The sequence below is a fragment of the Sinocyclocheilus rhinocerous genome, unplaced genomic scaffold (genome assembly GCF_001515625.1).
Source record: "Sinocyclocheilus rhinocerous isolate Xijiao unplaced genomic scaffold, SAMN03320098_v1.1 scaffold214, whole genome shotgun sequence".
NCBI classification, from domain to species: domain Eukaryota; kingdom Metazoa; phylum Chordata; class Actinopteri; order Cypriniformes; family Cyprinidae; genus Sinocyclocheilus; species Sinocyclocheilus rhinocerous.
Window position 1 is genome coordinate 425,339 of NW_015657514.1, and position 22,033 is coordinate 447,371.

Sequence of the window (22,033 nt, forward strand, 5' to 3'; positions counted from 1 at the left end):
ATCTTTTTGGAAAATTAAACAGTTTCTTACAAACTTATGTGACTTGATAAAATACATGATGAAATATAATCGTATATGGGTAACCGAGAAATCACAATTAGCTTCAAGGTACACATGACAATTAATGAGATTAATACAACACTTCTACTTGAATGCCACTATCAATCACTCACTATTGAGTGTTTGTAATAACCTCTGACTGCGATCCAATGTGGATTTTGGTCAAATGATGAGGCAGAAATATGTTGTTAGTAACATTCTAGAAGAATTTTATGTGGAAGATACACAGTTACAACTTCTGTGGGGCATGAAGAAAAAGTAATAGTGTAACTAATTACTGTTGCCAGAAAGTAATAAGTAAAGTAACAATATTACTTTTGAAAGGAGTCACTAGTAATGAGTAATATATTACATTCTTTGAGTAACTAGCCCAACACTGCGAACACGCTTGCAGGAGAGCGTTTTCCTAAATACTGTAAACACACGTCACACGTCATACGCACGCGCAGATGGGCGTGTTCCGCTTGGGCAAACTTCCATATTTAGACCCACCCAGTCTTTTGTGACTTGTGCTAGATTGTCACATATAAACTGTATTAATAAATATTTAAAAACAACAACAACAGGAAAAAAAGACAGCCTACAGGAAACGGAGATATATAGGCCTACTCTGAACGTTGAGCTCTTAAAGAGACTACAAGGCATTTCATACAGCTGCTCTTTTAAACTGTATACTCCACACTAGGTTAGGTCATATATTTGACAGGCTTATGGAAAGATTACAATAGTCATTCCTTAATTACCAAACAACATGAGTCATGGTGTACGAAAGAGTCACATGTTTTGTATTTAGTTAAAGATTGTTTGGTGTGACACAGTCATGGAAAGAATGAGTCCCTCCCAGCTTATTAAATATTACGCTGCGTGCCTCACGCTCCAGCATAGAGGTACTCTGTAGCTAGGAAGTGACGGGGGCGCTGCCTAAACTGTAAGTAACTAATACTCTTTTACACTATAAATGCCCGCTGTTTAACGTTTTTAGCTATTAAAAGATGTTGAGTGCGCTGCTACGTACACGTTTATACGCTTTCTGCTCGGTAATTCCTGCAAGAACACGACTGCGTTATTTTAAGCCTACTCCCAGCTAGCATTTTAAGAGATCCACCCATAATGTTGTGCATTAAACACACACTTCACTTCTGTTGCTGATCTTCAATTCGCACGTTTAAGGATCCATCACAGTTCAGATCTGTGGTATAATGTTTTATGGGGAGATAACCTATTTTAATGTGACTGAACATTTTGTTTTATATACATTTGCAGTAGATAAAACCCGAACAGTTACTGTTTTGTGAGATAATATGGACGTTTGGATATATTTGTTGATATAATGAATGCAGTATGAAGTATAAGATGTTCTTTTATATTAAGTAAATAGTTTTACATTATATTATAAGCTATTTTATTCAAAACACTATATTATGCAAATTTAAAGTTAACTAGCCTGAATAGTGGACTGTACAGTTCTGTTTACATTTGCATAATATAGAGTTTTGCATAATATAGAATTGCTCTCTCTCTCTCTCTCTCTCTCTCTCTCTCTCTCTCTCTCTCTCTCTATATATATATATATATATATATATATACAGTACTTTAATTTTTCCACGTTAATAATTGGTGGACTCTTTGGACTCTTGGCTTTATTTAAGACCCCTGCTTTATAGAAAGTAAAGCTTCTACAGTCAAAAAGAGTGGACAGTTGGTTTTGTGATGATTTCAAGTGTGAAGGCAATGCATGTTGAGAAACTGACTGGTGGATAGAGCTGTTTTGACATTCTAATGTAGGACATTCACACATTCTTAAAAATTAGGCCAAACAAAAGTCCTTTTTTCTGCCCTGAGCAATGCATTGTTATATAGGCCCACCCGAACTATAAGTTTGGAAAGTTTGACTGTTTAGATCGCATCATATGTTGAGGTGTGGTGTTTTATTATCAACAGAGTTCATCTCCAAAAGTCTGTGTATATTGCCGCTTCCCTCTACACATATTATAATGTGTTTGATGGCAGGTGAGGTGCTATGGCAAACCGCTCCCACACTAAGTAAAGGTGATAAGACTGCATGCAGAGTGTATTTTACTTCCAAATACATCAGTATTAGTTTCCATGACCACATATAGAGCATGAACACAGGCTAAAAAAATATTATATAGCTTTTTATTTGTATGTTCACAAAGTATGGACATCACTCTGAGGCAATGCATCAAGGGTCAATAAGAAATATTATAAAAGCCCTGTCGCTCCTATCATGTTATCCATATAATTTGTGCTCCGTGTAGTGCTCAAGCACTAGGCCTATATTTTCTAACCCTACTGCAGATAACATTGCCTTTCTGCACTGCCTCAATAATCAGTTTAGCATAGGCAAAAGAGCATGATACTTCCTACTATAGAGCTCAATATTGGCCGCCAGCTGTTCTATCCATCGGTTGTTGATTGGAGGGATTGGGATCGGAGGGTTTTGTAGGAAAAGGGGCAGAGTTTAAGCAGACCAGTCATTGGAGAATTCTGGCATTTGTCACCAGATAGAAGTCTTTTGTTTCACTAGAAGATCCAGTTATGACAATAAAATATAAAAATACATGTACTTTGAAAATTATTTTTAATTTCATAGTTTAAAAAACATTTACTTGTGGCGTCTACAAAAGCATATACCATCGTTTAGCAACCTCAGAGCTCAAGGTAGGTCAGTCTTACATTAGTTTGTGTTATCACTAAAAATCAATTTTGAACCCAGGTTTAAAAACGTACACTTCCATAATGTACTTAAATTGCTCAAGTGCTCAAGTTTACTACAAGTGATGACTAAATTAATTTTTTAAATGCAGAGATAGTATATTAAAAGCGCATTTTAGTTCATATTCATGGTGTCCCAAAATATCACAGTTGCGTACACTTAGTTGAACTTAAGTTTATCTTAAGCAGTACTAAAGAATCATTTTTAGTATATTCAGTACAAAATTAGTGTGCGAAAATAGAGCACTTTAAGTACATCATGGAAGTGTACTTTTTTTTTTTAGCAACCTCAGAGCTCAAGGTAGGCCAGTCTTACATTAGTTTGTTATCACTAAAAATCAATTTTGAACCCAGGTTTAAAAACGTACACTTCCATAATGTACTTAAATTGCTCAAGTGCTCAAGTTTACTACAAGTGATGACTAAATTAATTTTTTAAATGCAGAGATAGTATATTAAAAGCGCATTTTAGTTCATATTCATGGTGTCCCAAAATATCACAGTTGCGTACACTTAGTTGAACTTAAGTTTATCTTAAGCAGTACTAAAGAATCATTTTTAGTATATTCAGTACAAAATTAGTGTGCGAAAATAGAGCACTTTAAGTACATCATGGAAGTGTACTTTTTTTTTTTAAACCTGGGAACGGGAGTTTTACTTCCCGAACATGACTGTAGTTTGCTATAGCAGCTGTCTTGAATTTGTTTTATGTAATGTGTTTCCATGGTTTGTACCACATGGGAACTCTTTAGTGAGACACACTGACTGCTGTTAATGGTTGGTAAAAAATAAATAAATAAGAGGGCTTGATTTTGAGAGCATAGCCACTACTTTCCATTCAGAGTTTATGTTTAGATACATTTCAAAGGAAAGGGTGAGACGTCTGAGCAGTCAGAATGCAGTCAGTTGAGTTCCCTGTCAGAAAAAAAAACACTGAGAGAATTAGTCTATAGATAGATAGATAGATTTTTCTTTTAAACACAAATAAATGCAAATTTTGTGTATGTGAAAGTGAATGAAACTTTAGCTATCTTGTTTTATTTGTTGACCTATTATTTAGCAAAACATCATCTCACTCAACATCTCAAGTCAGGTGTTAAACACAGCAGTGTAAGGGAAACACGTCAATTTAGCTCAAAGGGAATCATTTAAGATTTTAAACAAGGTGTCAGTTTTGACTTTTGTCCCCAATCTAAACTGAAAGGAAATGGGTGATGCTCTTCTATAATAGAACATGCTTGCAAAACTATTTGAAAAATGTGCCCATGAACGACTTCATTAAAACTAAATCAACCCAGCAATATCGGTATATTGACCAGTCACACAAATCTGTGATGATTTATCAAACGCTTTTTATGCATTAATTACATTATAAAACACAGCATGATTTACAGCTATAAATACAATTTAGTGATGCTTTTAGATGTACAGCAGTCTCTGCTCTCTGAGGGCTCATTTACATTGTCATTCAAGCAGCACAAGAGCAGGTGTAGCAACAAATATACTGTAAGATGGAGGGGCCTAATGGATCAACTGTATCCTTCTAAATAGAGTACTACATATTTTTATAGGCCCACCCAGAATTGGATTTTGGATGATTGCAGAAAATAAGCTCTGTGACCAACAAAAGTTTATGATGCTTGCACATCTTGTTCATCAAGATAATCTTCACAAATTAACACAACATTTATAAAGCCTAGGTGTCAGGATTCACTGAAAGGAAGGACCCAAATGCAGTTAGAAATGCAACAAAGTTGTATTCAGTGATGAGGGGATTCGATAATGGACTGAACTTCCAGATCCAAAATCCAGGAGCTCAGTGAAACAGGTCAGAGTCCAAGTAGATCAAACACCAGGCGAGCGATAGTCCAAGACAGATGAAGGTCATTAAAGATGATAGCCCAGGCCAACTTAGCAGGATCAACGAATATAAATAGTAATCCAGAACAAGAGTCCAAAAATCCAGATGAACAGACCACTGGTCAGGGAGCATAGGCAGTCCAGACATCAAATGGAATAACTGGGTCAAAGAAGAAAAAAACAACAAGACCAATAACTGATGAACCAAAACAAGAATCGCGTGTAAAGCGTAAGCGACAAAACACACTGACAAAGACAAAGAAAAAACATGAGATTTAAATAAGGAGAGAATAGATAAGAAAATAACAAACAGCTGTGAACGCGTGCCCAACCGCGCTGATTGCAAAACTCAATCAGCTGAGTGCGTCTGGTACGCGTGAATGAAAACAAAACAAACAGCCGCGAACAAGTGCACCACCACTCAGATCGTAAAACGCGATCAGCTGATCGCAGCCAGCACGTGTAAACACAAACAAAAACAAAAGATCATGCAGGAGAAAGAGACAGATCAAACCCGAACCCTGACACTAGGAGTAAAAGCTAAAGTTATAAACAAGTTATACACCATGTTCAGATGACTCCAACATCACCATTCAACAATGCTTTCAATCTTTATCTTAAATCTAAACGTTTGAAAGATTGAGTTAGAATAGTATATTGAGTATAATCATTTTTTTTTACATTTCTGATCTGCAATCCAGGCTTGTGAAGGCTTACTTAATGCACAATTTTGCTAATTACAACCCATATTTATTTTTTCAATTTCAGGCACGACAATGAGTTATCCAGGCTATCCTCCCCAGCCCGGCTATCCTCCTCAGGCCGGTGGATATCCACCCCAACCAGGGGCATACCCTCCTGCTGCAGGAGGTTACCCCCCTCAGCCTGGGATGTACCCCCTGCAGGCGGGTGGATACCCTCCCCAACCTGGAGCTTACCCACCCCAGCCAGGTGCCTATCCTGGCCAGCCAGGGCCGTATCCTGCTGTGCCTTCAGGTGAGCCACTGTATCTGGTGGATGATTTCGATATGTGTGCATTGTACTGCCTTACATCATACTCTAGTCTATGACGTTTGTATCTGAAATGGTTATGAATATGAAGGTTTTATTTTAGACATAAACTCAGTGGACAAACCAAGTTTCTTTTGTGGCGCTTTCACTAAACAGTGATGAGTAGTGATGTTGACACGGTAATGTGGAATTTTTAGGTGGAGCCAGTGGAAAAAAATGAGTAAGTGACTGAATGTATAGAGAGGTAGAAACGCTAGCTAATTTCTAGCATTGTCTCGCACTGACAGACATTCATTTGGAGGCTCTTCTTTTGAGAGGCCTAGTGATCTTTGTATGTTTATGTACCAGAGGTCACATGGATTACATTACTGAATAAACACAAATGAATGTTCTGTTGGAAGGAAACTATTGACTTGTTGACTAATTGGTCACACATTTTCCATAATCTGGTTGCTTTAGCTATTTTGCCAAACCAAAATATGCTTTGTTTGGTGTGTATATACATGTTAGCACTTTTGACCTTGCTATGTTTTGTTTATTCATCAAATTGTTCAAAACTCTAAGGCTTTGTTCACACTTCTCACCAATCTGATTTGGTTTTCAGATCTGATCTTTAGCACTGTCTGTCCATACTGTCAGTTTGCTAGTAATGAAATCTGATCTGTTCTGACAGGGAAGCAAATATCCAGTGTATCTACATCAGTTTCGCTTGTAGTTATATAAGTGTCAACACAATGCTTAGACATCTTCTCATACAAAAACTGTCAGTGTGGAAATTTTGCTTCTGTTCATGTCTATCATGATCTTACTGCAGTGCTGAACTCCTAGGCACATGAGAGAACATAAACACCAGAGGTATTGTACATGCATTGGTGTAGTGCATTGAAAAAAGCTGACTCGTTCACTCATTCACTATGTACTACTTAGTGAATGTCACATTGTTTTCTAGATGCATTGTTAGCTTTAAAAGGGTTAGCGGACATAAATGTATTATTTGATGATCAAACACATTGCATATCAAATTAAAAGTGCTACTAATATCCAATCTGACGGTTCAATTTTTTTCCTGTTCAGATCTCAGATATCCCACTTATACAAAATTATATGAATATGGCCTATGCTCATTCAACAGCAGTTTTGTTCCCAGAAATAGATTATGATGTTTTAATGTTGAAACAAGTGTGATAATGAAATTAAATATTATACACATTTTAAAGTTGGGGTCAGTAAGAATTTTTTTTTTTTTTTTAAAGTAATGAATATTTTATTCAGCAAGGATGCATAAATCAATAAACACTTACAGTGCTACAAAAGATTTCTATTTTGAATAAATGTTGTTCTTAATCAAAGAATCTTGAAAAAATGTCACAATTTCCACAAAATTATTAAGGAGCACAACTGTTTTTAACCATGATTGTAATAAGAAATGTTTTGTGGACATCAAATCAGTATATTTGATTTAATTAAATTAATTTATTAAAATTGAAGTTTAATCATATTTTACAATATTATTGTTTTACTGTTTTTTTTATCAAACAAGTGAAGTTTTGGTGAGCATTAGAGACTTACTGACCCCAGTAAGATGTTACTGACTTTTGAAGTGTGTGTGTGTGTGTGTGTGTGTGTGTGTGTTTATTTATTTATGCTTTCACTAGTTCATATTTATGGCATTTTACATGGCTTTGCGGTGTGGCAAATAAAATTTAAAATACTTGATGTAGTCAATTGCTAAAATAATTATTAAAAGTATCATAACACCGGATTAAGCAAAACTGCAAAAACTAGTGCTGTTTAAAATAGTTTTAGGTGGAGTTCAGCATGTCACATGACAGGTCAACTTCCCAGTCTATTCCATGTCAACTAATCAAATATACATGTTATTAGACTTAAAAATAGATGAAAAACACCCAGCAGAAAGAGCTTAATAATTAATGTGCAATGTCAGTGCAATGTTACCTGCATTATTACCATAATAAAACCTGCTGCTCTGGATTCATGGAGTGTTTCTGTTTTGTCTTTTCACATCAAAACAAGTTTTTTATTAATATAGAAGAGGATGCAGGGCCCTCGGGATTCTGCACAGAACAATGATCAAAAGTTGATGTCTAGATTATTATTAGCCTGTCATTTGATACACAATGTGTCCTGATTTCCCCTATACACACTGTGTTTTGAAGTCAACACGAAATGATGCTCACAGCCCATTTTATTTCTGTAATCTGACATGTGAGACAAGATAGTCAACAAGAGCACAGCAGTAATTGTCTGGATTGTGAAAAACAGGCCAGAATGGTTAAGATATGTTATATAGCAGAATGGAGATTATATACCAGGTGACTGGAAGAGAGCATTGAAAAGGATCCGAGACTGAAAAGAAAAGCCATTGTCACAGGCAGACCATGTTATTAAATTTTTCTCTTTGGAATAACATGCAGCAGTGAATCATGCACTATTAAGACCAGGAACATGTTTTAATGACGTAAATAGGGTTGGTTGTGATTTCTTTTTAACTGTGAAGTGCGCTGATATTGTTCAGTCATAATTAGTGTGGGGCTTTTAGGTTTTTGTTTACGTGTTTGCTCGTATTAAATGCATGTATTTGCAGGAGGTTGGGGTGCTCCCGGTGCTCCTATTGGCCTGGATAATTTGCCGAATCCTGGATTCAACGCATCAAATCTCCCAGCAATGGTAAGTTCTATAATAAAAGGATGTATTGCGTGATCAGAAATGACATTGGTCTCCATTCTCAACAGATGCAGGTAATTTGATTCCGGTCAGCATGAACCGCATCGAATCCTTCCTTTATCAGCTTTGTACGAAACTGTGCTCTTGTGACCGTGACATTGATCCCTTATAATTTACCTGTCATCAGAATGTGCTTTGACCAACAAATTTGACCCTGTTCAATGTACTGATGCACAGGCTTCTTCAGAGTTTGCTCTGTAATCAAATTGACACATCAGAGGAAATGTGAACAAGTGTGGTTCCATTGAACTACTGCAGCGAGGACAGTGTTTCACACAAAGTATTCAATGATGTACAAAAAAAGCATACACATTAGGTATAATTAGCTAAATATATTACAGGAGTACTAAGACAAAACCTCAAAGCACCAGTAAGAACACAGTGATGATTTAGTAATATTGTGCTGTATAAATAAGAAATATCATTAGGAATGAGGAATACTTTTTTCGCGGACAAATTAATGTGTTTGAAGAGGTTTCTCTCCTAGGTATCCTTGTGAAAAAGAAATGCACTATGCATAATTTAAAATAATAATAATATATAATTTAAAAGAATATACTTAAGTGCAAACTGACTGTAATGTTTTTAGCAATTTAACTGCATGTTAATTACAATTAAATGAAATGTACCAGTTAAGTAGGACTTAAGTACATTGTCTTTGAATTGAAATATGGTTAAAGTGTACTGCCAAATATATTCACAAGCATTTATGGTTTATTTATAAACTTAAATATACCTTAATGTCATTTCTATTGAAACTTGTATGTGATGTATTTATATATATTTTTTTGAATAATTATACATTTGTAATGATAAAGTTGCAATTTAGTGCATTTAAAATATATTAACTTAAATGTAAAATGGAATAACATGCTAAAGTTTAAATTATAATCAAGTACTTTGTTATTCTTTAGCGTTAAGAACATTGTACTTTAAAGTAAAACTTTTAATTTGATATTAATACAAAGTGCATTTTTTTAGGTTTGAAGTACACTACAAGTGCATATGTAATACAAATTAACTCATTTCTCTTTTCACAAGGAAAACTTAATAAATGGATACAAATATATTTATCAAAAAGGGCATTTCCTGTGTTCTAATTTGAAATGTATGCTGCCCTCGGCTACATAAAAGTGCTCAAAAGTTTAAGAAACTCCAGTAGACTGGCAAAATCATCAGTTGACCAGCTTGCTTTCTGGTGATTTTGGTGTTGGTGTCAGTCATTAAAAAAAACACATTGGTTGACCACTACTTTTCATGGAAATATTTTTGACTAAAAGGACTGGTTTCATTACTCCTCCACAGTACTTCTGCATTTAGGGGTCAGCAAGGGAAAATTTGTGCATGTAGAAACTCTTTCAATGCTACAGAACAGTGTCTCTGTGACACCCGTGTGCAATATGATCGCGAGTAGCTTAAGTCAACAGAAACGTTTTAGTGCAAAGCCACACTATCTAAACAAAACTCTCCATGAATGCACACTTGTTCACCGTCCTCCTTATCTCCCTGTCCTGGCCCTAATCATCTCTTTGTCCTTCAGTATTGTCATTTCATGGCTGTATATGTTACATTTCCTGCAAAGTCTGCTCTACTGTCCTAACTCATGCTCGCTGTCATGCTTTTTGCTTTTTTCGCCCCCTCAAATTTTTCCATCGTAGGCAAATCAGTTCGCCGCCAATAGTGGATTTACCCCAAATCCATCCATGTTCCCTCAAGTGCCTGGTGGTTATCCTGGCCCCCAACCTGGGGGCCCACCAGCCCCCTCCCCTAACCAGCCCTATGGCATGTACCCTCAGCCAGGAGGAGGTATGCCCCAAGGTCCGGGAATGGGATACCCTGGTGGGCCACCCCCGGGTCAGCAGATGCCGGGCTTCCCAAATGCCCCAGCACCCACTCCGTCCATGCCTAGCTATCCTAAAGCACCCTCCCCCAACCCGTCCATGCCCGCATACGGAGGAGGTTACGGAGGAGGTGCACCTGCCGTTCCAGCTATCAATGTAATTAACTCTTAAGTATTTTTTTGTGCAATTTATTGCAGTATACAGGGTTTCTGAGGGTCTTAAAACGTCTTTCCACAAATTAAGGCCTCAAAAGGTCTTAAATTGGAGCACAAAGTCTGGTATTCAATGTTGCATGCACTGCAAAGAATGAATATCTTCCTAAGTATTTTTTGTTGTTTTCCAATACAAGTATACTAATATCAAGATACTTTACTTGAGGTGCCAAATGAAGATAGTTTAAGAGTTTTCAGAGAAATTGAACAATATGCAGTGAGTTTAAAGCTTAAAACAAAAACAAATATCTGTCAATGATGTATGAAAACTTGTTTACCCTTTGAATTAAGTAGATTTTTCCTGGTCTTTTATTAATCCGTATTAGTCTATATAAGATATTTGCTTATTCTAGTTAAGCTATAGAGAACAAATTGATGTATTGTGTTCCTTTCAATTTATTCCTTAAATTTTCTTGGTCTGTAAATGGTCTTTAAAAAGTCTTATATTTACCTGCAGAAAGCCTGAGTATATATTTGAGTCCTAACTTGTTTTATTTTGTAGCGTGGGTTCAGAGGGACCATTCAAGACTTCCCTGGAGCTGATCCTCTAAAAGATGCAGAAGTCCTCAGGAAGGCCATGAAGGGCTTTGGTTAGTTACTGTTCATGTTCATTTTCCACTTACTCTATTTCTTAGAAAGCAATGTCACTTATTCTCCCTCTGGGTTAAAAGTCATTCTGTTCTTTTTGTTCTTTGATGTTTATCTATAATTAATCTTATTAAGTTTGACCCCTTTGTGATACGGGTGACGGATGTTTAAATACTGAGAGCTTTTTTTTAGACTGACATGAAATGCAATAAGAGCTTTCCAGAAAATGACTCCTGTGTTTACTGTATATGCAGCTGCATAACAGGCTGCTAATATGCATGAACATGTTTCAACAGGCACTGATGAACAAGCCATCATTAATTTACTCGGAAGTCGCTCCAACAGGCAGCGTGTTCCACTCTTGGTGTCATTCAAGACTGCCTATGGAAAGGTAATGGAGAGCATTGGAGCTTTTTAGATATTTGCTGTGCAGTGGATACAGCAGCTGCCCCTCAGATTGAGACCAGGTTTTCTTTTAACAGCTAATAGCTTTTCGTAAAAGCTGTGAACCATGATGTGCTACATGCTATTAGCAGCACATCATGGTTCAAAGCTTTTAAGAAAAACTATTAGCTGTTCAAATAAAACCTATTATATAGTCAGAGGTTTGTTTTGTTAGTGGGAGGAAACTGTCTCATTCTAGAGAGCATTTGATTGGACAAATATTTATATGCCCCTGAGTACAAGGTTAGACATCAATATTTTGGTCCATTTTATCAAAGGAGGAAGACTAAAAGATAAATATGCTAAGCTAATCTTGTCAACACTTAGCAATAGCATATAGATCATTAAAGCCAGAATACAGAAAAGAACTAAATGCAGCAAAGTTCTGATTTTGTTATGGGTTAAGAAAAGCATCACTGAACATTCTCATGTAACCCAATGCTTACAGGATTTGATTAAGGACCTGAAGTCTGAGCTTTCAGGAAACTTTGAGAAACTGGTGCTGGCCATGTTGAAGACTCCAGCTCAATATGATGCATATGAGCTCAAAGAGGCCATCAAGGTTTGGGAAAGTACTTTATTAATAGAATGAATACAAATGAAGCATGAAAAAAAAAAAAATTTTAATCAAACATTGTGCAACTTAGCACCCTCACATGGATAACTGATGCAATATATATAATAAATAAATATTTATTATCCAAAAATCCATATATATATATATATATATATATATATATATATAATGGATTTATAGTTATAGCTTAGTTATATTTATATACCATTTAAAAGTTGTGTCAGTAATTAATTCATTGATTCATTCATTAATCAAATTAATGTTTTTATTCAGCAAGGATGCCTTAAATTGATCAAAAGTGACAGTAAAGACATTTATATTGTTACAGATTTATTTATATCAAATAAATGTTGTTCTTTTGAACTTTCTATTCATCAAAGAATCCTGAAAAAAAAAGTTTATCAGTTTCCAGAAAACTAAGCAGCACAACTGTTTTCAACATCGAAAATAAGAAAATATTTCATGAGCAGCAAATCAGCATATTAGAATGATTTCTGAAGGATCATGTGACACTGAAGACTGGAGTAATGATGCTGAAAATTCACAAAAATAAATTACAATATAAAAAATATTACCACTGAAAACAGCTATTTTAAATTCTAAAAATATTTCATAGTGAGTGAACTCTTCCTTTATAGGTCACAGATAACAGAATATTTGATTAGATTTTTTGATATGCCATTAATACAAATGTAATCTGATTATTTCACAGGGAGCAGGGACAGATGAGGCCTGTCTGATTGAAATCTTGGCCTCTCGCTCTAATGCGAAGATCCGAGAAATCAATCAAGTCTTCAAAGCCGGTGCGTACTAGAGTCATATCACTTAATTCCTTCCCTCTGCAATTACAGATTTGATTACTTCCCAATCAAGCATTTGTCATGCACGTTTTCATCTGAAGCTCGACAGTAAAGCGCGGTGAGTTGTGATGGATAACACTCAAGTGTTTCTGTTTTAGAAAATAAGAAATCACTGGAGGAGTCCATCAGTGGAGACACATCTGGACATTTCCGCAGACTTCTGGTCTCTCTTGCTCAGGTACACAGAAGACGTGAATGTTATGATGTGAAACTTTCATATTTTGAGGGTCAAAAACGTTGTAAATGACAGAAATGTGAAAGTCATATCAGTATTTCTTCCTGTTATTATCTCAAAGGGTAACCGTGATGAGAGTGAGAATGTGGACATATCATTAGCCAAACAGGATGCTCAGGTAATTATTGAAATGTTTCTAAAAAATATGTGTTTCGCATTCTTTGAAGAGTCTCTATTATGCTCTATTTGTGTTCTGCTGCAGGCTCTCTATCAAGCGGGGGAAAATAAACTCGGCACAGATGAGTCTAAGTTCAATGCCATCCTGTGTGCTCGGAGCAAAGCTCACCTCAGAGCAGGTACGTCACGGCCCTTTGGCTGGAATAATAGTATTCTTTCAATCAATTCAAAGTCCCTTTTAGGTAGGTCAGTTCACTCAGCGCCTCCTCCAGGCTGCTTGTTTCCCTCTAGGTATTAGTAATGCTAGTAAAGCTCATATCTACTTGAATAGGGAAATACCTAAATCTCCAAACCTGTTTGTCAAGAATACTGTACTATGACATATATTGAAAGAGAAATAATCATGTTGTATTATACATTTTCTGCTTCTTTAGCTAAATTCAGGCAAAAGTACTGCATTTTTTCAGGCTGGTCTAGCTAAAGAGTAAAACAAGCTATGCTTCTGTCAAAAAGGTGATTGGCTTTTCCATTTGCCCGCTACTATATTGAGCATAGTGACTATCATTTGTATGTCTACAAATGATCCATGCTGCTGTCCTGTACTGTCTGAGAATCTAGAGTATAATGATTTTTGAGTGCTCCCACATAAAGAATACGTGTAAAATGCTCAAAAACTTGCAAGTTCTGCCACTTGGTCCATTATGGGGTGGCCAGAAATTCAGTTTTGGGTCTGGCATTGCAGTCAACACACTCTTGCCGAGGCTGAGAATTATGGACATGGTTTCCAGTGGAAACACTTGAATTCACCTCTGAATCATGTCATTTCCTGTTTTTCTATAGGACACAGTTTTCTTTTGTCTAATTACATAATATATGCAATACTGGTCATATATTTATCTCATTAAAGGGACAGTTCACCCAAAAATGAAAATTACCCCATGATTTACTCACCATCAAACCATCCTAGGTGTATATGACTTTCTTCTTTCAGACGAATACAATCAGAGTTATATTAAAAAACGTCCTGGCTCTTCCACGCTTTATAATGGGAGTGGATGGTAGCCCAAACGTAAGCTAGTGGTCATTCATTCATTAGTGTGCTCTCACATGCTCATTAACAGCTATTTGTTTGTGATTTCAGTGTTTGCAGAAATAGTGACTATATTAAGACATGAAGTATTTTTGTGTTGACAGTGTTTCATGAGTATCAGCACATGTGTGGCAGAGACATTGTGAAGAGTATCGAGAGGGAGATGTCTGGGGATCTGGAGAGCGGCATGCTGGCTGTCGGTGAGCTGTCTGATCTGCCATCTATAATAGTTTCATAAAATCTAATCATTAAACACTCATAATTGTATTTCTTAACTTGCTCTCCATCCTGCCGGCCCCTTAAAGGGTAAAACTGTTATAGGGTAAATATGCGGTAATATATTTTTCACACAATGAGATTCATAACACAAACGTGTGTCATAACACATAATGTAGCTGACATATGTGCTTGCTGTGTCATAGTGCATGACTTCCTTTCAGTCGGTGACGTGTTCATAATGAGGTGTGTTTAGTGTCTTGTTTTGGTTTGCTGTTATGAACAGTCCGGTTTCTCTTTTAAATGACTTTCAGTTTCAGATGAATGCCTGGTCTGTCTTCATTCTGTTATATTTTTCCATTTAAGTTTCAAGATTCGTCTTGCTTGCTCTATTGTACACGGCTTGTTAGCTGCAGGGTGATTTGCGTATGGTGAGTCTAAACATGTTTTTCTGTATGCAGTGAAATGCATCAAGAACACACCGGCCTACTTTGCTGAGAGACTCTACAAGGCCATGAAGGTGAGAATAATTCTTCTCAATGCGAATGAGCTGTACTGACTACAGAGTAATAGAGATGGCAAATTTATGATTAATTACAAACAAAGCCATGGTTTACAGCATTTGAAGTCATTTTATTGTACAGCAGTGGTTCTCAAACTGTGTGCATAAAGTGCCCCCAGGTGGTATGCCAGAAGAATGTCTTATTTATCGTAGTAAAAATATGTTTTTATATTATTGTCTTTATATATTTATTTATTTTATTTAAAAAAATGTTTTATATTTTTACATTAGAATACAATTTTTTGGAATTGGTCATTTTAAGTTAATATGTATGTGTTTTATAAAAAAAAAGTTTTAATAAACAATAGTTTTGTGTGTCAAGGACTCAATTGCATAGCCCATTCTTAATTTGGAAATTCAAGAAGTGCCAGGCATGGGAAAAGTCATGGAAATTTTAATAATGAACATCAATATTTGTACTTATGCTCAGTTCTGAAATATTTACAGCAATAGAAAATAGAATATATTTAAATTGGACTGCAGTAACTATTGTAATATTATGATATTAATATTAATATGGAATAATGTCACTCACAGTCCTTATGTACTCTAAAGAGTTAATTTGCTCAGTGCTGAAGTAATTAGAGGGAACACAGGTTACAGGATTCTAATTTGATTAAAGGCAGTAGTTGACCTGAGAGTTTGGAGAACCACTGCTCTAGTGTATAAGATCACATGCATCAAAGTTTCAAATCCGAATATGCTTAAAAACGAAGAAAAATGCTGTTTGAAATATGCAGGGAGCAGGAACCAAGGATCGCACTTTGATGCGCATCATGGTGACCCGCTCTGAGGTGGACATGCTGGACATTCGTCAGGAATACCTGAAGAATTATGGGAAATCTCTATACACAGCCATATCTGTGAGTGCCAGTGTAACGACCCCTCAAACTGTGCTTTACATTTTTGAGAAATGAAAATTACAGCACTGTAATAATAATTGTAATCAAAAGTAATCTGCATTTACAGGGAGACACTTCAGGGGATTATAAGAAACTACTGCTGAAGCTCTGCGGTGCAAGCGATTAGAGGATACAGATGCTCGCAGACCCTCAGAGGACATGAAGCCACACCACGATCTCTGCACATCTTACGCCTTACTTTCATTTGCACTCTTGCATACTTGCATGTTTTACCGTACTCAATGCAGAGGCACTTGTGTGCATATATGCTGCACGTTACATTTAATGCTCTTTTATTAATATATTTTTATTTCGAGAGTAGCCAACTATATCTTTATGTGCCTTCTACACTCAAAGCAGTGGCTTAGCGTATTATTGTATGCTATTGGATGTATGCGTTTCCTCCATGTATACTTTGTTTGCAAGTTGATTTAAGAAAATTCTGGATTAAGTATTGCGCACAGATCTGAATGCTAAAAATGTTTTTACACATTTATGTATTTTAAGTACCGGTAATATACATTTACTGGGGAAAATGTGCCATAAATGTTAGGTTTAGTCATCAAAATTGACATTTTATAGTAAAGAAATTTATATTTACTGCATCTTATGCATAATACACTCAGTTTTTTGTTTTTTACTATACACACTTCTTTTGTAACCATTATGATTGTCGGCCTCCTCACTATTGAGGCAAAAAAAAGTGGTAATGATGGTGCTGTCTTTGTGTTTCTTATTTGTTTACTCTGTACAGAGCCAAACACACATATGAAATGCTAAGTAAATCCTGCCTGAAAGAGATAATAACTCAAGCGTTCAACTTGAATTAAGTTGGTATTTCTTCAATAGCCCGTTTGGGACTATCAGTGCTGACTTCTGCACCTCAAAACACCCTGATAAAATATTAATAACATTCATATAATTATTCCTACTAGATCAGGCATGACTCGCAGTCAAATAGCATTACAATCTACAGAATAAAGATAGGAGACTTCATATCTAAAGTGAGTTTACCAAGGCAAAAATAAGAATCAGAATCAGAATTATGCATCTGAAAATTAATAAAAAGAATTAGACATCTGGAGCACATAATTAAATGACATGATGAAATGTAATTAAAATGAGTTCATATTTTTATAGGATATTTATACTTTTATAAAAACATTTAAAATAATGTAAAATTTAATTCAATTCAAATGCAGTTTTAATTAATGAACATAATTATTTGTAGTTATGCCAAGGTCTGAAATATTTTGAGCAATATAATAAATTATATATACATAGACAGAAAGAACAATATAAAAAATACCTCATTAAATGCATGATATAGGTTAATATACAATTATATATTTAATTTAAATTTAATATAACCTTTTTATTTGTTTTTCTAGTTATGCCAAGGTCTCAATTTTTTGTGCTATCCAGATTAAACTAGAGTAATATGATATTTATAATATGTATTTTAATTTACAATTTGCTCAATGCTGAAATAATTTCATGAAAATATTACTGTTTTAATGGCAAAACAAGTAGTCAGTGAAACTGAATGTCTTGTATACCCTCTTAGTATTTATGCCACTTGTAATTAGCCGTGTTTAAAAAAAGATTTGAATAGCTAAGCAGGTTCTCAGCTCACTGTGACTGAATCATGGGGTACGTCCATCATCTGAAGCTTCCCGCAGTGCAGGCCGAGTCTGAAGTGTCACTGCTCCCAGATCAGCTCAAATCTAATGCCTGGTCATTTCTTCATACCGAGGCCAAACTGCTGAGGACGGCAAGTTACATGAGCGTTATTTAGTTAGACGAGTTCATCGAGAACACAATGTGACCGTCGGGTTTTAAATAATGGCGGGGACATTTTTAAATCATTCCCGGGAAGATTTTAGCGGAGAGATTGCAGAAGGACTCTTATTCTGTAATGTATAGTCATAGGCCTATATGTTCATAAATGTAAAGGTATGAAAGCAAATATCTTGGATGGATGGATATAAATAATTAAATATGTGAATATAAATATTATGAACGCGAGTCAGTGACAGCGAAAGCTGCCTCACACATTATATGACTCAGGATTTAAATTCAGGATATTCTTATTTGCACCAGTAGAGGGCAGGATTGCCCTGTGCATTTAAATACAATGACAAACTATGCAACAACAACAAAAAAAGACATTTGATAAATGTCAGTCTATTATGGTATTATTTAAAAAAAAATAAAAATAACAGAAAATCGTGTGATTTCTTTTAGCTACCTTTTAATCTCTGAAAATGGATTGCATACATTTATTTTATTTATTTATTTTTCAGAAGTAATGGTCTTTCAGCATTTAGGTCATAAATGAAATGGAAATCCATTCAAAATTAAAAACTTCAGTCTTGATTATTCAGGGCTTACAAATACCATCCAGAAAATCAGGTTCCACTGAGAGCAATCAACTTATATCTAACCTCTAGATAAGATACAATCTGTTCATAAATAATAATCATGTCTTTTTAAAAGAATCGTTTAAAATGGTTTTACCTCTGCGTGCTATTCTCTTTACAGAAAATGTTCACAAGTCTTCATAGAATTAACTCGATAAATAACTCCATCATAGTAATTTAATCATCAATCAGTCACAACAAATGACTATTTTGTGTCTATGAGTTCCACAAAATATAGACAAAGAGCTGATGTTCTGTATCTATCTTGATTTTTGGTGAAGTGTATACAGACACGTGTGTTCTCTAATTGGCGGTTGTTAATTCTATCTAAGCATCAAGTGCCTTGACAGCACCCATTTATGCTTCACGTGGGAGTGCAGTGTAAAATAGCTTCAATTTAGAGCAACAGATTTGCAGTGTCACAAGGTTTGTCAGATGGGAGTAACCAACCCTGCTTTGCTGACATGTGGTTCTTTCCATCTGTCAGCTGCATTGAAAAGATCGCAGATTTCTCCGAATGTTTCTGCACTCTGTTAAGCCTTGCATAACATACAATCAGTTGCTGTGAGAACTGATAGTTCATTAGTTCACCGTGTTTTCACGTGTCTGACAGACATCCTTTGCACTGCTTGTTATCTACTTTAGTCCAATAAAATGACTCGATCTGGTTTAATCCCGTGTTTATCTTTCTTTGTATGTTTGAGGTAACTGATAATTGACTGGGTAATTGCTAATCTGCTTTCCGTTACCATGTAAAAACCCCGACTGGCCTCTTATAGCCTGTGAACTCCACGTAACCTTTAGTTCTTCATATAAAGCGGTCTGAGCTGTACATATGATATAAGTCATCTAATGGAGATGTGTCTTTCAGCTCCTATTCTTACTGGCTTTCAGCACAATAATGTGAACTTTGAGCTTCAAAGATGGATGGTCCACAAAGCCATAAATCAGAAATGTAATGCACTCATATGGATGATATTGAATAAACAGTGACTGAGCAGGATAAATCCCTGAAATCATTTTAACATGAAATCTAGGATAAATCAATATCATTTGGAGTTTGTTCTTGTGATATGAATATCAGAAAATTTGTATTTTCTACACCTGAACAAATGATTTTTTTCTTCATATTTTTTGTCTTGTTTTCTATTAAAAATATCAAAAAAATTGTTAAATGAGGATGCATTCACTTGAGCAAATACCTTTTCTACATAAATCTGTTCGATCATGTCTATCCCAAAAATCCTGGGATAGATTCACTTGAGAAGAAAAATAACCTTGTTTTCCCTTTGAAGTATGTTTTTTTTTCACTGACAGATTTTTTTTCTTGTTTTAAGCATAAACTAACTTCTTTTTAAAACTTTTTTTAAGAAAACAAGTCATTTTGCTTCTTAGACGAATGCATCTCAATTTAAGATTGTTATATATACAAAATAAGACAAAAATACTAGGAAAATCTTTTTTTTTTTGCAGTAGGTCACACTTTACAGTCATAATACTCTGTATATCTTTTTGTAAAACAAGTCTTAATATGTTATGCCATTTTGCTTAGATGAATGCATCTCAATTTAAGATTTTTTAAATATAGCTATATACTGGAAAATAAGACAAAAATACTGAGTAGGATTTTTTTTTCTCCTTTTCCCCCCTTTTTTGCCGTAGGTCACACTGGTATCCTTTTCTATTTGGTTCCGATTTTAAATGTATTTATTTATTTAAATGTCTAGACTATATTGTTACACTATAATAAAATCACAAACTAGCACAGTCACATTTACTGAAAATCAAGTCTCGTGAAAACACAGCACATGTTCCAGGGTAAAGTCCCCTTGCACTTGTTATGTCATGATGCATCATCCTCATAACCGTGTAGCCTTTTTTCCCCGAATTTTTAAACAGTAGTGCACGCCCATTGGAGAAAACCAGGTGTGTCTCTGGCAAATGCCCCGCCCACTTGACCGTATATGGCCATTGTACGGGAAGTTGATTGACAGCAGGCAGCAGCTGCTGAGATACCGAGACATGGCGGAGCGTGCAGTTTGAGTAAGGAACGCCAGAAGAGTTGCGCTACTTTTGCTCACACTTGAGTCCGCACAGCGCCACATAAATGGCCAAGAAGAAACTATAAACGCAGACGAACATGCTCTCCTCGGAAGCGCAGGGAAAAATGAACGAAGTTGCCTTGCGTAAGTGATCCGGAGAAATGTCTCGCTGTTTAGTGCAGTCAACAGCCTCAGGCAACAAACATGGCTTCTGTGCCTTTCTGCAGTTTGTAATGAAACCCCGCTTCATTAAGCCATCACATCTCATGGCGCCTTGGCTCAAATCCTACAAGTGAGCGGACAGAAAGAAGTTGCTGCTGCATTCATCGGGTTTGTGAGGGGGGAATCGGCTCTACGGCCATAGCGCGGAGCTAGCTAGTTAGCTAGGGAACTGTAGGAACTGCAATGGAGCCCAAGCACAAAGAGTTACTTCACCAGTACCACCAGAACTTACTGGAGTCCATCACGGATGCAGACCAGCTGATAGAGCTGCTGAGTAAATCGGGAAGCCTCAGCGAGCAGGAAGCCTTCGAGCTGGACCAGAACTGCTCCTCCAGCGCCGAGAAAGTGGACCAGCTCCTGAAGATGCTCATGAACAAGCAGAGCGACCATTTCCTGGAGCTCTGTGTGGCTCTGGAGAAGACATACCCTCACCTGTACTCTGCCCTCTTCGCCAACGGCGGAGGACCAGCTGATCACTCTGGTAAGACGCGCTACAGACTGGACATGCTTGATTCATGATGCATCACAGATGTTTGGTGGTCTGACTTACTTCTAGATGGAGGTGAAAGGTCTAGCAAAGGTTGACCATGAGTATTGTAGTATTTTCAATAGACATATTGTGAGATCTTATTGCTAGAATCTGTATTTGCATGCAACATAACATGTCTTTGCATTTGCATGCATGATGAGGTTATGCTTTTGATTATTGCGCACTGGACATGTGGCGATGACTTGATGAAATACTGTTGCATGATGGTTGCAGCTATTTTTAGCTTTGGATCAATAGTAAAGTGAATATGCTTGGTTGATGTGCATCACAAATACACAAGTTACAACACTTGACGTTTGGTGGTCTAACTGACTTCTAGATGGATGTGAGAGTACTAGTAGAGGGTCATTTAAAAGTGTAGTGGTTTCAAAAGACATGGTGTGTGATGTGATTGATGTAGAATCTGTATTTGCATGCATGATGAGGTCATGCTTTTGATTATTGTGCATTGGATGTTGACATGTGGCAATGACTTGATGAAATAGTGTTGCATGATGTTGCAGCTATTTTTAGCTTTGGATCAATAGTAAAGCGAACATGCTTGGTTCATGATGTGCATCACAAATACACAAGTTACAACACTGATGTTTGGTGGTCTAACTAACTGACTTCTAGATAATTTAAAAGTGAAGTGTTTTCAATAGACATAGTGTGTGGTGTGATGTGATTGATGTAGAATCTGTATTTGCATGCAGCATAACATTTCTTTGCAGCTGACCAGATGAAGTCACTCTGGCAGA

At 36.1% G+C, this 22,033-nt stretch overlaps 1 protein-coding gene across 2 annotated transcripts; it reads left to right on the forward strand.

The window, feature by feature from the left end:
- The first annotated feature begins 902 nt into the window (after nt 1-902).
- On the forward strand, nt 903-16,661 carry LOC107721228 (annexin A11-like). 2 transcript variants are annotated; one of them, XM_016529152.1, is made up of 15 exons: nt 903-988; nt 5,425-5,652; nt 8,273-8,355; nt 10,071-10,409; nt 10,968-11,055; nt 11,350-11,444; nt 11,946-12,059; nt 12,787-12,877; nt 13,033-13,112; nt 13,231-13,287; nt 13,372-13,465; nt 14,481-14,576; nt 15,054-15,112; nt 15,895-16,017; nt 16,124-16,661. In XM_016529152.1, exons 2-15 carry the CDS (start codon nt 5,433-5,435, stop codon nt 16,181-16,183), a joined length of 1,599 nt encoding a protein of 532 aa, XP_016384638.1. In that variant the 5' UTR covers nt 903-988; nt 5,425-5,432; the 3' UTR covers nt 16,184-16,661. The 2 variants fall into 2 exon arrangements, with proteins under 2 accessions (XP_016384638.1, XP_016384639.1); XM_016529153.1 differs by having other exon boundaries at nt 10,209-10,409.
- Nucleotides 16,662-22,033: the final 5,372 nt, after the last annotated feature.

Coding starts and splice junctions, on each gene's coding strand:
- LOC107721228 (XM_016529152.1), top strand. CDS start 5,433: ATGAGTTATCCAGGCTATCCTCCCCAGCCCGGCTATCCTCCTCAGGCC. Junction 12,060..12,786: donor AGCTCAAAGAGGCCATCAAG/GTTTGGGAAAGT, acceptor ATTATTTCACAG/GGAGCAGGGACAGATGAGGC. Junction 13,288..13,371: donor TAGCCAAACAGGATGCTCAG/GTAATTATTGAA, acceptor GTTCTGCTGCAG/GCTCTCTATCAAGCGGGGGA.